This window comes from Rhinoraja longicauda, chromosome 33, assembly GCF_053455715.1.
Source record: "Rhinoraja longicauda isolate Sanriku21f chromosome 33, sRhiLon1.1, whole genome shotgun sequence".
NCBI classification, from domain to species: domain Eukaryota; kingdom Metazoa; phylum Chordata; class Chondrichthyes; order Rajiformes; family Arhynchobatidae; genus Rhinoraja; species Rhinoraja longicauda.
The window spans coordinates 1,353,436-1,370,670 of record NC_135985.1 but is presented as its reverse complement, the minus strand read 5'-3'; the positions used below and the strand labels follow the sequence as shown (position 1 = coordinate 1,370,670).

Here is a 17,235-nt window from a genome sequence, read left to right as displayed (position 1 = left end):
AATTGGCTTTGGTAAAAATTGAAAATCGTCCCCAGTGAAGGATAGTGTTAGTGTGCGGGGATCGCTGGTCGGACTCGGTGGGCCGAAGGGCCTGTTTCCACACTTTATCTCTAAACTTTAAAAAAAACTAAACTAAACTGTTATTCAGACTGGGGGGGGGGAGACTGCAGTCATTGTTGAGTGCGTTGGCCTAGATTTGGGTTGACAGGTGAAGTACTACAGGTTATTTATTTGCCATAGTTTGTAACGAGTGGAAAAACAGGAAGAAAATCAGTGTGGGGCCTATTTCAGATTACACTCCAGCTATTTCCGATGCAAATGACTGTGTGGGACTGACAGGTAAATACAAAGTGAACCTAGGACATAAAAATGACTCTGTGTGTTTAGTTTAGTTTAGAGATGCAGCGCAAAAAGAGGCCTTTTGGCCCACCGAGTCCACACCGACCAGTGATCCCTGCACATTAACACTATCCTACACACACTAGGGACAATTTACATTTATACCAATTAACCTACAAACCTGTATGTCTTTGGAGTGTGGGAGGAAACTGAAGAAAACCCACACAGGTTAAGGGGAGAGCGTACAAACTCTGTACAGACAGCACCCGTGGTCAGGATCGAACATGGGTCTCTGGCGCTGCAAGGCAGCAACTCTCCCAATGGCTTTCTCATTTTTTCCTGGTGGGACAATATGGTGAAGAATGAGGAATAAGGAAATAATCCAAACAGGAGAATAAGTAAACAGCATAGATCAATAGAAAATAACTTTCAGGTCATTGACTTAACAATTGGTATAAACATTTCATATATTTAGTTTGTATAAATGCAACCAAGAGACAGGCCCTTCAGCCCACTGAGTCCACGCCAACTAGTTCTATGTCATCCCACTTTTTCCATCCACTCCCAACACACTGGGGGCAATTTACAAGGGCCAATTAACCTACAAACCCGCAAGTCTTTGGGATGTGGGAGGAAACCAGAGCACCCGGAGAAAACCCACACGGTCATCGGGAGAATATGCAAACTCCATTTAACATATTTCATGGTTTATCGTTGAATGATTTATTTGTAGCGTGATGCCTCGGCTAAACTAAAGGGGAGAAACATCCTTTCATTAAAGGAGTATAAGCGCCTAACGCCATGCAGCATAATTTCCAGCCAAATTTTTCTTGTGACTAGTCATTATTTTATTTGAAATCACCTTGAAAATAAAGAGCTTAAATAATGGCCACTAGTCCCATAACTTTAAAAAAGATTAACTACTGTGTAGGTGAATGGAAAGTTTATGAGCTGCAGCTAAGAAGAATGCTATCAAAGACATGAAAGACATGGACTGTATTCAGTCTTGCAAAAAACATTGACATTTTCCATTCATGAGATCACTAAAATATCATCATTATGCTTCTTCAGCCTGATGCTAGCCTGAAGCAGCCCCGCTATAACACTGCAATAGATTTGCTGTCTACTGGTTCTGTCCAAATGATTAACAAGATCCCTGTTCTTAAATACTATTTAATAGTTCTGCCCTTTCATTCTTTGTGCATTGCATGTCCAATACAACTGTGCTCGGAGTCCATTTCTACCCATCTGTTGAAGCCCTGTAAATGACTTATATTCTCTATAAGCTATGGCAAGTTGGCCACCCCTCTACATGGAAATCAAAAGACCATGACAGCAAAGACACATCGATTCCAAAAAATGCCAAGTGCAGAATGATTTCCAACCTGTTTTAAAATTTACAACGTAATTTTATGATGCTTTTGTTATTAATTGGCTCTGTTGCATGTATCATATATAATCCAGCCAACAGCCAAGATGACTCTGGACTGTGTTCTGTTTAAATAATACCAATATAATGATTGAGGACTTGATAATCTGACCACACACTGAGATATGATTCATTTTTATTATTTTTTAATCATACTAATATTTTACCACTTTGAAATTCATTAAGAATATTCTTCTTTGGATCTTTCGACCCTTGAAATCTTTTTAATGTAATTCTCAAGATGTAATGAGAACCGATTTCCATAAAAATGTGCCCTGTGTTTCCAACCTCTTGGTATGGAATTTGGCACAATCTCAGGTTTGCTAAGTACTCTGATGAGTGAAAACAGAAATGGCAACCTCAGCACTTAATGTCAAATGCAATAACTGGAAGGAACAGCAGGAATTTGACAACATTTTTTCATATCCAAGATTGTGGTAGCCAAAGTGGACTCAAACATTTTTTCTCAGAAGTCAAAAATAAACATGTGCATGTTTAGCGTTGCTGTTACCCAGCTAGTTCCCAGCCAAAAGCGTTTTAAGAGTTTAGACTTTACTTTAGAGATACTGCGTGGAAACAGACCCTTTGACCCACCGAGTCCACGCGGACAGGCGATCACCCTATGCCCTAGCACTATCCTACACACAATAGGGACGATTTGCAATTTTACTCCAGCAAATTAACCTCTGTGTTTGGAGTGCGGGAAGAAACCGGAGCTGCCAGAGAAAACCCACACAGGTCACGGGGAGAACGTACAAACTCCGTACAGACAGCACCCGTGGTCGGGATCGAACCCGGGTCTCCAGCACAGTAAGGCAGCAACTCTACCGCTGCGCCACCGTGCCGCAAACAAATCAAATTAAGATTGTCAGTCCGTGTAGCGCGAAGAATACATGGTTGATTTTTCATAAAAAGACCTTCATCTTACTCTCCTAAGCAAAACACTCAGCAATATTGCTCAACATTTTAAAGTTGACTGACAACTTCACAAATTGCACCTTGAATGAGCTAAACATGATTCTTAAAATGCAAAGATGATACGCATGATGTCACCCCACTTTAGTTCTTCTTATCTGTTAAAGCAATCACTGTTAAATGAGTTACTGCAAATCATGCAGAGTGCTGTCACTGTTTGAATTCTTGTGGGCATCTGATCTGGGGAATGAAGTCACAGACAAGTTCTAGCTTAGATTGTTACTGGCGATATGGGTGTGAGCCAGATTCCATCTCAAAGTGGTACAATGAGCAATAATCTCCTTTGACAATCTTAATAGCACACATCCAAAATGAGGTGTCGTGTGAGGGTTTCAGGGCAGTAACGTTCGTTTGGTGTCTTGGATTAACGAATGCTCTGCCAAACTACATCAGAGGCAAAACTGATTTTCTGTGTTCTAACTATTTCAGTGGAAGTCACGGTGATTGCAGTTCCTTACGGGAGTCGGCACGTGAAAATCACCCTGAAAGGACCAGCCCATCTCCGTAAGTTTCCTTTCAACACTTTCACAGTTGCAGCATTGAGTCTTTTTAATCCTGGACGTCAACGTCACAGATGCACAGAGTCTCTTGCCCAGAGTGGGGGAATCGAGGACCAGACGGCACAGGTTCAAGGTGAAGGGGAAAGATGTAAAGGAATCTGAGGAGTGACTTTTTCACACAAAGGGTGGTGAGTGTATGGAACGAACTGCCAGAGGAGGGAGTTGAGGCAGGGACTATCCCAACGTTTAAGAAACAGACAGGTACATGGATAGGACAAGTTTGGAGGGATATGGACCAAACGCAAGCAGGTGAAACATGTTGGCCATTGTGGGCAAGTTGGGCTGAAGGGCCTGTTTTCACACTGTATCATTCTATGACTCTATGCCTCTGTCACAGTTCAAAGTATGGATGAGGTGGGGGACCTCATTGAAACGTACCCAATCGTGAAAGGCCTGGATAGAGTGGATGTGGAGAGGATGTTTCCACTAGTGGGAGAGTCTAGGACCAGAGGGCACAGCCTCAGAATAAAAGGACGTACCTTTAGAAAGGAAATGGGGAGAAATTTCTTTATTCAGAGGGTGGTGAATCTGTGGAATTCATTGCCACAGAAGGCTGTGGAGGCCAAGTCAATGGATTTTTTTAAGGCGGAGATTGACAGATTCTTGATTAGTAAAGGGGTCAGGGGTTATGGGGAGAAGGCAGGAGAATGGGGTTGGGAGGGATATACTGGAGTAGACGTGATGGGCCAAATGGCCTAATTCTGCTACCAGAATTTATGAAATTATGAAATAGAAATGCTCACATTTAACTTTATTTTCAAAACCTGTGACTTACTTGATGGCGTTATCAATAACTGTGAAGTATTGGAAAATTGCCTGTGCATGGATAAAATAATTAAATAATATAATATTGCTGTATTTGACTCATTCGCCCTTTGACAAATAAATTTACCATTTCTGGGTAAGCCTGCCAACTCAATGTTCCAGGTTTAAATGTTGCGTTCAACATTTTATATTAAAAATAATAAGTTTTCTGTAAAGGCATATTGCTTGTTTTATTAAAACTGCAGGTCACAGTGGTGTCAAACTATCCTTAAATTAATTTTCCAAAGGTAAATGGTTTTAGGGTTATTTAAAAATAGGCTTTTCCATGATGATTGAGTTATTCTCGTCTGGTCCCTTGGATCCTGGATACTGAAGTCTGAAGAAGGGTCTCGACCCGAAACTTCACCCATTCCTTCTATCCAGAGATGCTGCCTGTCCCGCTGAGTTACTCCAGTTTTTTGTGTCTATCCCTGAATACTCAAGAGTCATGAGTGTTTTATTGTCATGAGTCCCAGATAGAACAATGAAATTCTTGCTTGCAGCAGCACAACAGAACATGTAAACATAGTGCACTGTAAACAACATAATAATGAGAGAGAAAAAAAACGTTCAGTGTGTGTATATATACTTATGGTGGTTTGAGCAGAAGACATACATACATCCACAGATGCTGAAGGTTTGATGCTGTTTCACCCTCTTGCGTACACATTCTAGGCCACCATGATCAACTTTTATTTCATATTTCCAACATCTGCGTTATTTTCCTCTTGTTTCGGCTAAATTAACTATCTAAGGATTTGTAACTTGGCTTGGTAACAAAAGTGACTTTAAAATGTCTTTAAATAGCAAGGCAAGGTTGATATGGTTGATTCAAATTTCTGTTTAGTTATTGGAATGAATCAGGGAAGAAGTTTCTAACCAGCATAACTCTGTTAAGAGAATGGGAAAATGAATGTCAGTGAGTGCTGGCAACAGAATACTTAGTGCCTGTATCGTCAAAGCTGATCGTGAAGAATTTTATGCCAAATGCCCTCAGCTGAAATTATGTTTCTTTGAGTCTGTACTGTACAATTGAGTCCAGTTTAGTTTATTGTCACGTGTACCGAGGTACAGTGAAAATATTTTGTTTCGTGCTAACCAGTCAGCTGAAAGACAATACATGATTACAATCATACCATTACAGTGTACAGATACATGATAAGGGAACAACGTTTAGTGCAAGGTAAACACAGCAAAGTCCGATCAGGGATAGACCGAGAGTGAACAATGACAATCGACAATGGGTGCAGGAGTAGGCCATTCGGCCCTTCAAGCCAGCACCACCATTCAATGTGATCATGGCTGATCATTCTCAATCAGTACCCCGTTCCTGCCTTCTCCCCATACCCCCTGACTCCGCTATCCTTAAGAGCTCTATCTAGCTCTCTCTTGAATGCATTCAGAGAATTGGCCTCCACTGCCTTCTGAGGCAGAGAATTCCACAGATTCACAACTCTCTGACTGAAAAAGTTTTTCCTCATCTCAGTTCTAAATGGCCTACCCCTTATTCTTAAACTGTGGCCCGTTGTTCTGGACCCCCAACATTGGGAACATGTTTCCTGCCTCTAACGTGTCCAACCCCTTAATAATCTTATACGTTTCGATAAGATCCCCTCTCATCCTTCTAAATTCCAGTGTATACAAGCCTAGTCGCTCCAGTCTTTCAACATATGACAGTCCCGCCATTCCGGGAATTAATGAGGTAGATAGTAGTTCAGGACCCGTCTGAAGCAGGGTCTTGATCCGAAACGTCACCCATTCCTTCTCTCCAGAGATGCTGCTTGTCCCGCTGAGTTACTCCAGCATTTAGTGTCTATTGTCAGTAGTTCAGGACTGCTCTCTGTTTGTGGTAAGATAATTCAGTTGCCTGGTAACAGCTGGGAAGATACTGTCTCTGAATCTGGAGGCGGTGTTACGTATATTTGACCGTGCAAGAACAGGAGGTATTGACCCAAGTCTGTGATTATGATTCATGAGAGCTTTAACCTTTGCTGATGTGTGTAGTTAGTGCTGTCGTTCTTGTGAAGGAAGGGTAATGCATTCACAAGAATTAACAACTCTCAGAGCCAATTTCAAACTCTGGGAAAAGATTTACCGAGAAAAGAAATGTTGAAATTAATCTTCATCTCAGAGAAAAGACAAGACACAGAGGAAAGGAACATTAGAAACCCAGAGTATGAAATTGGCTCTGAAAGTTTTTAATTCTTAAGAATGCATTTCCCTCCCTCGCGTCCCTATAACCTTATATTCCTATATTATATTATAATATATTACTCTGTATTACATATCTTACTCTGTCTATCTTTTCCTCAATCGTGTGAATCAACAGAGTTCCAGACCTGCTTTATTCATCTCCATTCATTCTGCCTTCCATTGTGTCTGTGTCTCTCACTTTCACGGGTCTTCCTGCACATTGCTCTTCCTGAAGGTCCCAGTGCCATCAATCCATCCACAGCCCACAGCAGTAAACCCACCCTTGTGAAATGCTGGTGGCATTAACAGCTCATTACGTTTGTCATAACGTCACGATATTTCCATCAATGCCTGACTGTCAGGCACGTATTGATTTAATTATTCCACAATTCATTTAGAAGTATTGCAGATATTGCATGCGTCGTAAAGAGAACTTTTTTTGCAATTGATCTAAGGTACCAAACTTAGCAGAACACAAGAGACGGCACGGTGGCGCAGCGGTAGAGTCGCTGCCTCACAGCGCCAGAGACCCAGGTTCGATCCTGACCATGGGTGGCGTCTGTACGGAGTTTGTACGTTCTCCCTGTGACCTGCGTGGGTTTTGTCCTGGTGCTCCAATTTCCTCCCACACTCCAAAGACGTGCAGGTTTGCAGGTTAATTGGCTTCTGTAAACTGTCCCCAGTGTGAAGGATAGTGCTCGTGTACGGGGTGATCGCTGGTCGGCGTGGACTCGCTGGGAAGAAGGACCCGTTTCCACGCCGTATCTGTAAACTAAACTAAAAATAACATAAAGCATTCCCTGTCGTGGATCATTGGAATTTTCATTGCTTCGTCTAAATAAACCTCTGCATGGAAACGAAGAAGCAACTGTATTTATATAGTTTACCTTTTACAACTTTCAGATGTGGGAATAAGATTTGCAACTGAATAAGTACATTTCAAATGTATTCACTGTTGTAATTTGGAACGACCACAAACAGCAATGTGAAATTGAACTGACAATCCACTGTAGGAATGGTTTGAGGATAGTTTGGACTGGGGCAATAAGAATAAGTGTTCTGCTTTAAATCAAAGCTGTGGAATCTTAATATATTCCTTTATTCATCCCACACCGGGGAAATTTACATCCACCTGACAGGCCAGCCTTTCATATTTCACTTGGGCAGCTTACAACCCAGTGGTATGAACATTGATTTCTCTAACTTCACGTAACCCTTGCATCCCCCCTCTCTCCCCGTCCCTCCCCCACCCAAGTCGTACCAGCTGCAAACTCTTGTTGAGTTTAATTGTCTGTCACTCATTCTCACAGAGCTAACAGCTAACAATGGCCTTTATCATCGTTACTTTTTTGCATATTTTTCATTCATTTGTTCTATATCTCTCTACATCACCATCTATATCTCATAAGGTCATAAGTGATAGGGGTAGAATTAGGCCATTCGGCCCATCAAGTCTACTCCGCCATTCAATCATGGCTGATCTATCTCTCCCTCCTAACCCCATTCTCCTGCCTTCTCCCCATAACCTCTGACACCCGTACTAATCAAAAATCTATCTATCTCTGCCTTAACTCTATCCACTGACGACCTCTACAGCCTTCTGTGACAATGAATTCCACAGATTCACCACCCTCTGACTCAAGAAATGTCTCCTCATCTCGACCCCTGGTGTCTGGCGTTGTTGTTATATTGCTTTCAATCCATGGAGTACATGTGCATTCACATTTCTCAATATGATCCACATCTGTAATGTTTGTTTCTGAACTTTCTCAGATGAGCAGACCGTTGGAAAGCACAGCAAGGATTCCAAGCTTGGTACTGTTCCACTAATACATTAACCATACCAGGCACCACTTCTGCACTGTGACAATCCAAATTGACAAGTGGGTAATAAACCATTGGCTGACAGTGCAAGCTAATGTCCAGAGGTGGAAATCTAACACCTGTGGATCACAGTAATAAATATAAGGTTTCAAACTCTATCCACCAAACATTTAAAAAATCCATTAGTCAGGCTGCTTGGACGATGCTTCAAAAAAATGCAATAAATGCATTTAAAATGAAACCAAATTTGGAAACATTTAAATAAATTTGGACACTGACATATGAATCGGAATGAATATGCGTCCCAATAAATTTTATGGGATTGCCACATAGAAGCTGACATGGATGCAGTTGGGGGGAATTAATTTTCTGCTGTCCATGTCTCTATTTTTAAGCATTTGTCAGCTGTTAGATGCAAGCTGTTTGCCTCTAAATTATTATAAACCAAGGTTGCATCAAAATATAGAAACTAAAAACTGCAGACGCTGGTTAATACACAAAAGGACACAAGGTGCTGGAGTAACTCAGTGGGTCAGGCAGCATCTGTGGAGAACATGGAAGGGTGACGTTTCACAGAGTGCTGGAGTAACTCAGTGTGTCAGGCAGCATCTGTGGAGAACATGGAAGGGTGACGTTTCACAGAGTGCTGGAGTAACTCAGCGGGTCAGGCAGCATCTCTGGAGAACATGGATAGGTGACGTTTCACAGAGTGCTGGAGTAACTCAGTGGGTCAGGCAGCATCTCTGGAGAACATGGATAGGTGACGTTTCACAGAGTGCTGGAGTAACTCAGTGGGTCAGGCAGCATCTGTGGAGAACATGGATAGGTGACGTTTCACAGAGTGCTGGAGTAACTCAGTGGGTCAGGCAGCATCTGTGGAGAACGTGGATAGGTGACATTTCAGGCAAGACATCAACCATCTTGACTTCTCTACTCGCATCAGACACACCAATCAGAAAATCAGTCTGAAGAAGGGTCTCGACCCGAAAAGTCATACATCCATGATCTCCAGAGATGCTGCCTGACCCGCTGAGTTACTCCAGCACTCTGCATCAGTTTAGTTTAGTTTATTCACACATGTACCGAGGTACAGTGAAAAGCTTTTGTTGTGTGCTAACCAGTCAGTGGAAAGACAATACATGATTACAATCGACCCATTTACAGTGTATTGATTCTTGATAAGGGAATAACGTTTAGTGCAAGGTAAAGCCAGCAAAGTCCAATCAAGGATAGTCCGAGGGTCACCAAAGAGGTGGATAGTAGTTTAGCACTGCTCTCTGGTTGTGGTAGGATGGTTCATAAACATATACTACCCACATGAGACCGGGAGAAGAGTCCGAGATTCATGTGCCATATATCTCCTTTCAACACCAATCCTATTTTATTTTCCCCACATTCCCAACAGAATTTCCCCTGCAGACTGTGCTACTCATCCACACACTCGATACAATTTACAATGACCTGGAGATGGTAGGTTTAGAAGGATACGTGGCAAACGCAGGCAGGTGGGGCTCGTGTAGATGGGGTATCTGGGTTGGCATGGGCAAGTTGGGCTGAAGGGCCTGTTTTCATGCTGCATGACGTTAGGACTTCAGGACCAATTAACCTACGTTTCGGGGATATGGGAGGAAACCGGAGCACCTGGAGAAAACCCATGCGGTCACGGGGAGAACGTGCAAACTCCACGCAGACAGCACCCAAAGTGTCACTCATCCTTTTTCTCAGGAGATGCTGCCAGAGCCGCTGAGTTACTCTGTGTCTATCTTTGCTAGACGTGTGAGCTGTAGAATTCCACTGGTCTCCACTGCAGTAGGATTTAACTCATTTTAACAATAGTAATTCCAGCAGCCAGCCAGGCTGGTCAATAAAATACCCGAGGGTGGGTAACAAATTGGAAGCAGAGTTGTCACTGTAGCAGGAAGCAAGAGGTAATGGTTGACAAATGTTTTTGTGACTAAATCACTGTTGCCAGTGGTGTTCTGCAGGATCTGACCTCATTCCCGAGCTCCTCGTTCTGGAGGTGAGTGATTTAGGCCGGGATGTAAGTGGCACAATAATCAAGTTTCCAGATGACTAAAGATATTGCTGTGTGATTGACAATGCAAACAAAAGCTTTCCACTCTGCCTTGGTACACGTAGGGTTGCCAACTGTCTCATATTAGCCGGGACATCCCGTATTTTGGGCTAAATTGGCTTGTCCCATACGGGACCACCCTTGTCCCGTATTAGGCCTAGGGGGCGCTGTAGGCCCGGACACTGTAGGCCCGGACACTGTAGGCCCGTAGGCCCGGGCACCACCTAACGGAGGTTGCGTAATAACCCGCCTCCCGGCCCGGGCGGCCGCAATTGGTGGAGCGGGAGCACGTGGCCGCTGGCTGTGTGAGGTCACGTGGGGCATGGGGCGGTGACGTCACCTTGTCCCTTATTTGGGAGTGAGATAGTTGGCACCCCTGGGTACACGTGACAGTAAGAAACTAAACTGACATCTGCTCACTACTCTCCTCTGTCTTCCATGACCAGGCCAATTTTGAATCCAATCTGATAAATGATGGAGGCAGCATTTCCAGCTGACAAGTGAAGACAGCACTGGCCTCACCATTAAAGTCATAAGTGATGTGAGCAGAATTAGGCCATTCGGCCCATCAAGACTACTCCACCATTTAATCATGGTTGATTGAGGCTGATTGATATGGGGAGATAGCAGGAACGGGGTACTGATCTTGGATGATCAGCCATGATCATATTGAATGGCGGTGCTGGCTCGAAGGGCCGAATGGCCTACTCCTGCACCTATTTTCCATGTTTCTATGTTTCTATAAAACAGTAGGCGAGGTTTGGTTGCAAGCTGACCAGGTACGAGCCGTGCGTAACATGGGAGAGAAGCCTGTGTTGGCACAACCACCACTTCAGACGTGTTTCCTTGGTTGTGAAATGTTCTGGGATCTCCTCCACCCATGAAAGGTGTTGCCCAAACGCAAGTTATTTTTTCTTTGAGCTGAGGAAATGGAAATTGCAGAGTTGATCTTAAAAAAGCTTGGAATGCCTGAACGTTGCGGAAATAAGCCAGGGCCACAGCAGGTAAGTTGTGAGCATGTTGCCAGACTCTGGTCACTGCCAGATATCTGTAACAGAGGGCTCGTGGAAGATTTTGCAATGCTTTTAGAGCATGTTTTAAGTTTTCAGTCACTTGGCTATTAACTACTAACTCTCTTAACTTTTACTGATTGCAAAAGGAAATCGCAGTCAGAGAGGCATACAGTAGGGAAACAGGCCCTTCAGCCCAACAAGCCATGCTAACCAATATGCTTCATCTACGCCAGTCCAACCTGCCTGTATTTGGCCTATATCCCTTTAAACCTTTCCTATCCATGGTCAGTCTGAAGAAGGGTCTCGACCCGAAACGTCACCGATTCCTTCTCTCCTGAGATGCTGCCTGACCTGCTGAGTTACTCCAGCATTTTCGAATAAATCGATTTGTACCATCATCTGCAGTTATTTTCTTATACTATCCATGGTCAGCATGGACAAGTTGTGCAGGAAGGAACTGCAGATGCTGATTTAAACCGAAGATAGACACAAAATGCTGGAGTAACTGAACAGGACAGGCAGCGTCTCTGGAAAGAAGGAATGGGTGACGTTTGGGTCGAGAATCTGAAGAAGGGTCTCGACCCGAAACATCACCCATTCCATCTCTTCTGAGCTGCCTGTCCCGCTGAGTTACTCTCACATTTTGTGTCTATCTTCAGACTCATTGTAGCTTCACGCTTGTAAAACAAATCTTTAAGTACAAAACTGCGGTACATTTTTACATAAATATAAACGAGGAATGTCATTGTTCTCCCATTATCCTGCCTCCCCGCTGCCTCAGCAAGGCCAGCAGCATGATCAAGAACCAGTCTCACCCCGGTCTCTCCCTCTTCTGCCCTCTCCCATCAGGCAAGAGGTATGGACGTTTGAGCGGAAGAGGCACAGAACTCTTGAGTCTGAAGAAAGGTCCCGACCAGAAACGTCACCTATCCATTTTCTCCAGAGATGCTGCCTGAACCTATGAGTTACTCAAGCATTTTCTTGTTCATATGTTCTAGGAGCAGAATTAGGCCATTTGGCCCATCAAGTCTACTCTGCAATAGACACAAAATGCTGGAGTAACTCAGAGGGACAGGCAGCATCTTTGGAGAGAAGGAATGGGTGACTTTTCAGGTCAAGACCCTTCTTCAGACTACTCTGCAATTCAATGAAGGCTGATCTATCTTTCTCTCTCAACCCCATTCTCCTGCCTTCACCCTATAGCCCCTGGCAATCTTTGCCTTAAAAATATCCACTGACTTGGCCTCCTCTGCCGTCTGTGGCAATGAATTCCACAAATTCACCACCCTCTGACTAAAGAAATTCCTTCTCATCTCTTTTTGAAAGGGACGTTCTTTAATTCTGAGGCTTTGGCCTCTAGTTTGGAAACGTCCTCTCCACATCCACTCTATCCAGGCCTTTCACTATTCAGTAAGTTTCAAGGAGCTTCCCCCCTCATTCTTCTAAACTCCAACGAGTACAGGCCCAGTGCCGTCAAACACTCATTTTGTGTCCTCTTGGAGTTGAGAACAAGGTTTGCCTTTAAAGAAATACAGGCTATCTTTTTTGTGTTTGATTTTTCCAGCTTATTGGGGCTGGGGGGATATAAAGGCTCACGTAGTAATATTTATGATCCAACATGTTCACACTTGGTACTGTTGCTAGGCAAATATTCTCAGCCCTACCCCAGCCCGCACCATATTGCAAACTCGAGGCACAGAGGCATGTGCAAAGTTAAGCAAATAATCTCTTTTCAGGCGATGTGGATATGATCAGATTGCCACCGAGAGCTGAATTAGACAAATCGTTTGTTCCATTGGCATTATCCACATTTTACCTGAGTACAACTAGTCAAATAGTGTTACTTTGATTTTCTTCAGGTTTCTCAATTAAGTTTGCAGGACTTATAACCTTTCCCCATTGGGGAATTAATTTGCAAGGTTATGGTCCAAGTTGCAATTGTTAAGTCTCTAAAAGCTCTCCTGGGATTAATGATTCATTTTTGCACATCAGCCAGAGAGAAGGCTTCTTAAAGTACTGCTTTATGAAGTAAAGAATCGTACTCTGTGATGGAGTGGAGGCTGGATGCACAAAGACATGTTTTTATTACCAAAAATGAATGTGATCAATTATTAGAAGAATAATAAGTGCTATACAAAACAATACCAACAAACCCACCACCAGAGTACAAAGTGAAACAAATATTCTTAAACAACCAAAGTACTGGGTATTAAACAACGATGTTACAATCCTTGTCAAGGATGCATTCCACCCTCCGTGGTGCCCAGCGGTCTTGGAAATCCCCCAGGATGCCTGTGGACAGTGCGTTGTCTCTCTCTAACCCCCGGAAAAGGGGCAGGCAGCCGGCTCGGGCAGAGCCCTGTTCCCCCTGGCGCCGTGACTCGCGGATGTTCAGCTTAGCCAGGCCCAGGAGCAACCCAACCAGGACATCCTCGGCCCCACCCTCTCCCCTACCCACAGGGGGTCCAAAGATGAGGATGGTTGGTGTGAAGTGCAGCCAAGAAGGCAAGGATCAGCCCCCCACTTTAGATATGGGAACAGGGGCTGCAACCTCACACACTCCATGTAGATGTGGCACACAGACTCTTCCAGCCTGGAAGCTGCCAAGCCTGACCTCTGCTCACCCCCTGTAAACCAGAGACCAGAGAGGGTGGAGCCGGCGATGATGGACGCGAGGAGCAAGGCCGGGAGGAGAGGCAACCTTGGCCTGGCCTGGCCTGACCTCAAGCTCAGGTGAGGGTAGGTACAAGGGTTGACTGGGTGATCCAAGGAAGGCGATGGCTGGAGGCCGTGCAGCAGCCTGGGTCTCGCCTGGATCGGGCACCACTCATAACACCCAGAGCGCGGGGTGGACTTTGTAAATGGTTCCAAAACGTGACTCCTCGTGCATGCGGGCACAGTGCACTACGTCTGTACACTTTGCTAATCGGAGACTGTGCCTACGTATGGCAAAACTTTACTGAACTCTACACAAAAAATAAAATCGTTTCTCTGCGCGTTTGCACATGTGACAATAAAGCACCATTGACCATAAAGGGAGGCAAAGAGAGGTGTAATGAACCTTTAACTTAAAAGCAACTTGCCTCCTGGCCCGGGCGGCCACCATTGGTGAAGCAGGAGCACGTGGCCGCTGGCTGGGTGAGGTCACGTGGGGCGCGGGGCGGTGACGTTACCTTGTCCCGTATTTGGGAGTGAGTTAGTTGGCAATCCTACCCATGTCTCTGATTATTTTATTCAGAATGAACACATATAAAGGCGTAAAGTCTGTAAAAAAGGGTCTCGACCCGAAACGTCACCGATTCTTGCTCTCCAGAGATGCTGCCTGTCCCGCTGAGTTACTCCAGCACTCTGTGAAACGTCACCGATTCTTGCTCTCCAGAGATGCTGCCTGTCCCGCTGAGTTACTCCAGCACTCTGTGAAACGTCACCCATTCCTGCTCTCCAGAGATGCTGCCTGTCCTGCTGAGTTACTCCAGCATTTTGTGTCGACCACATATAAAGACATTCTACTTTGGGCTTAACGGTTACTGTGAACAGCTAGAAATAATGAATAATGAAGAAATTTGGATGGGTTACATAGAAACATAGAAAACAGGTGCAGGAGGGGGCCATTTGGCCCTTCGAGTCAGCACCGCCATTCACTGCGATCATGGCTGATTATCCACAATCAGTAACCCGTGCCTGCCTTCTCCCCATATCCCTTGATTCCACTAGCCCCTACAGCTCTATCTAACTCTCTTTTTAAATTCATCCAGTGAATTGGCCTCCACTGCCCTCTGTGGCAGAGAATTCCACAAATTCACAACTCTCTGGGTGAAAAAGTTTCTTCTCACCTCAGTTTTAAATGGCCTCCCCTTTATTCTCAGACTGTGTCCCCTGGTTCTGGACTCCCCCAACATTGGGAACATTTTTTCTGCATCTAGCTTGTCCAGGCCTTTTATGATTTTATACGTCTCTACAAGATCCCCTCTCATCCTTCTAAACTCCAGTGAATACAAGCCTAGTCTTTCCAATCTTTCCTCATATGACAGTCCCTCCATCCCAGGGATTAACATCGTGAACCTACGCTGCACTGCCTCAATAGCAAGGATGTCCTTCTTCAAATTAGGAGACCAAAACTGCACACAATACTCTAGATGTGGTCTCACAAGGCCCTGTACAACTGCAGAAGGACCTCTTTGCTCATGTACTCAAATCCTCTAGTTATGTAGGCCAACATGCCATTAGCTTTCTTCACTGCCTGCTGTACCTGCACACTTACGTTCAGTGCATCAACAATTAAAATGTCACAGGCAGTTAGCAAAGTAGGCTAATGGATGTTTTTATTATTGTAGGGCCACCGTATATTGAATTACATAAGATGTTTGGCAGAGACACACTCTGAGCCAGTCCAGGCCAGCACATAAACTCCCTCCACCGCCTCCTGCTGTCATCTCCCATCTCAATCTATCACGATAATTCTCTGTTCCCTTGTCCAACTTCCTCGTAATGACTCAGTGCTATTCACATCAACGACTCCCGGAGGCAGTCAGTTCCACATTGTGATCACTCGTTGGGGAAAAGGTTTCCACGCAATTCTCTATTGGGTTTGTTGGTGTTGAGTTTATGGTGATGGCCTCTAACTGCAGCCTTCCCCACGGGTGGAAATATATCAACTCAGTCAAAACTCTTCACAGGCCCTTGAAGCCCTCTACCACACTCCTCTTCTGATACAGGCCCTTCCGCCCACCCAGGCCGCTCCGACCAGCGATCCCCCCCCCCCCCCCCCCGTACACTAACACTGCCCTACACACACTAGGGACAATTTACAGAAGCCGATTAACCTCCAAACCTGCACGTCTTTGGAGTGTGGGAGGAAACCAGAGTACCTGGAGAAAACCCATGTGGTCACAGGGAGAAGGTACAAGGAGTTAGAAGGAATGGATGACGTTTCGGGTCGATTCACCTTCTGCTGAACAGAGTCGCACAGAATAGTCTTTAGCAATCTTCTTTAGAATAGTCTTTAGCAATCCTCAACCTCCTATTTACACCACCCCTTCTCTAATCAAACTTTATTTATCTCACATTCCTATCAATTCCCCTCCAGATTCCATCACTCATCTACACATTAGCAATTTATACAGGCAGAACCTTCCTCCCAGGGTGGAGATGTGCAACACTAGAGGGCATAGCTGTGAGGTGGGAGGGGGGAAGATTAATGCAAGATAGACACAAAAAAACTGAGGTAACTCAGCCGGACAGGCAGCATCTCTGGAGAGAAGGAATGGGTGATGTTTCAGGTCGAGACGCTTCTAATGGAGATGTTTTTTACACAGTGGGTGGTCAGTGCATGGAACGCATTGCCAGAGGTGGTGGTGGAGGAAGATACAATAGTGGTGTTTAACAGGCTTCTGGACAGGCACATGGAAGTGCAGGGAATAGTGGGATATGGATCATGTACAGGCTGGTCAGTTTAACGTGGCATCATGTTCACCACAGACATTGTGGCATGAAGGGCCTGTTCCTGTGCTGGTCTGTGTTACGTGGTAAATTGACCGACCAGCCTGTAACCTACACGGTCTCAGGGAGAACATATAAACCCCACCTGAACACCACTGGAGGTCAGGATTGAACCTGGGTCACAGGAGCTGTGAGGCAGCAGGTCTACCGGCTACTTGACAACCCTTTGTGTGTTGTGAGTTTGCAGCATCTAAAAAGAGAATTTTCTCTATATCTTCTCATGTGAAAGATTCTTTCTGAAAGGCACATAACTCCGAGGTTCAGTAAATGGGAGAGTGGGCAGGTGAAAATGTTTAAATATTAACTTCAAGACAGACAATTTAAGTGTAGTTAATCATTCTAAATGATTTCACCGGGGTTAGCTAGATAGTCTGCAATGGTCTTTCCATTCCTATGATTAATGAACGATTTGGAGAAAAAATAAACCAGGCCTGGATATTCAATCACTCCAATCTTGCACTCAGAGATGATGGGCTCCAATTTCTTCACACAGTAATTTAACCATTGCCAGTTGTATCGCAGATG

At 44.5% G+C, this 17,235-nt stretch overlaps 1 protein-coding gene across 2 annotated transcripts in view; it reads left to right on the top strand.

The window, feature by feature from the left end:
- The window catches only part of adamtsl3 (ADAMTS-like 3), a 327,965-nt gene that overhangs the window by 196,090 nt on the left and 114,640 nt on the right, over positions 1-17,235 (top strand). For both annotated transcript variants that reach the window (XM_078427555.1, XM_078427554.1), the window contains exon 8: positions 3,173-3,247. In XM_078427555.1, the coding sequence (XP_078283681.1) occupies positions 3,173-3,247 (75 nt within the window). The remainder of the gene's footprint in view (positions 1-3,172; positions 3,248-17,235) is intronic.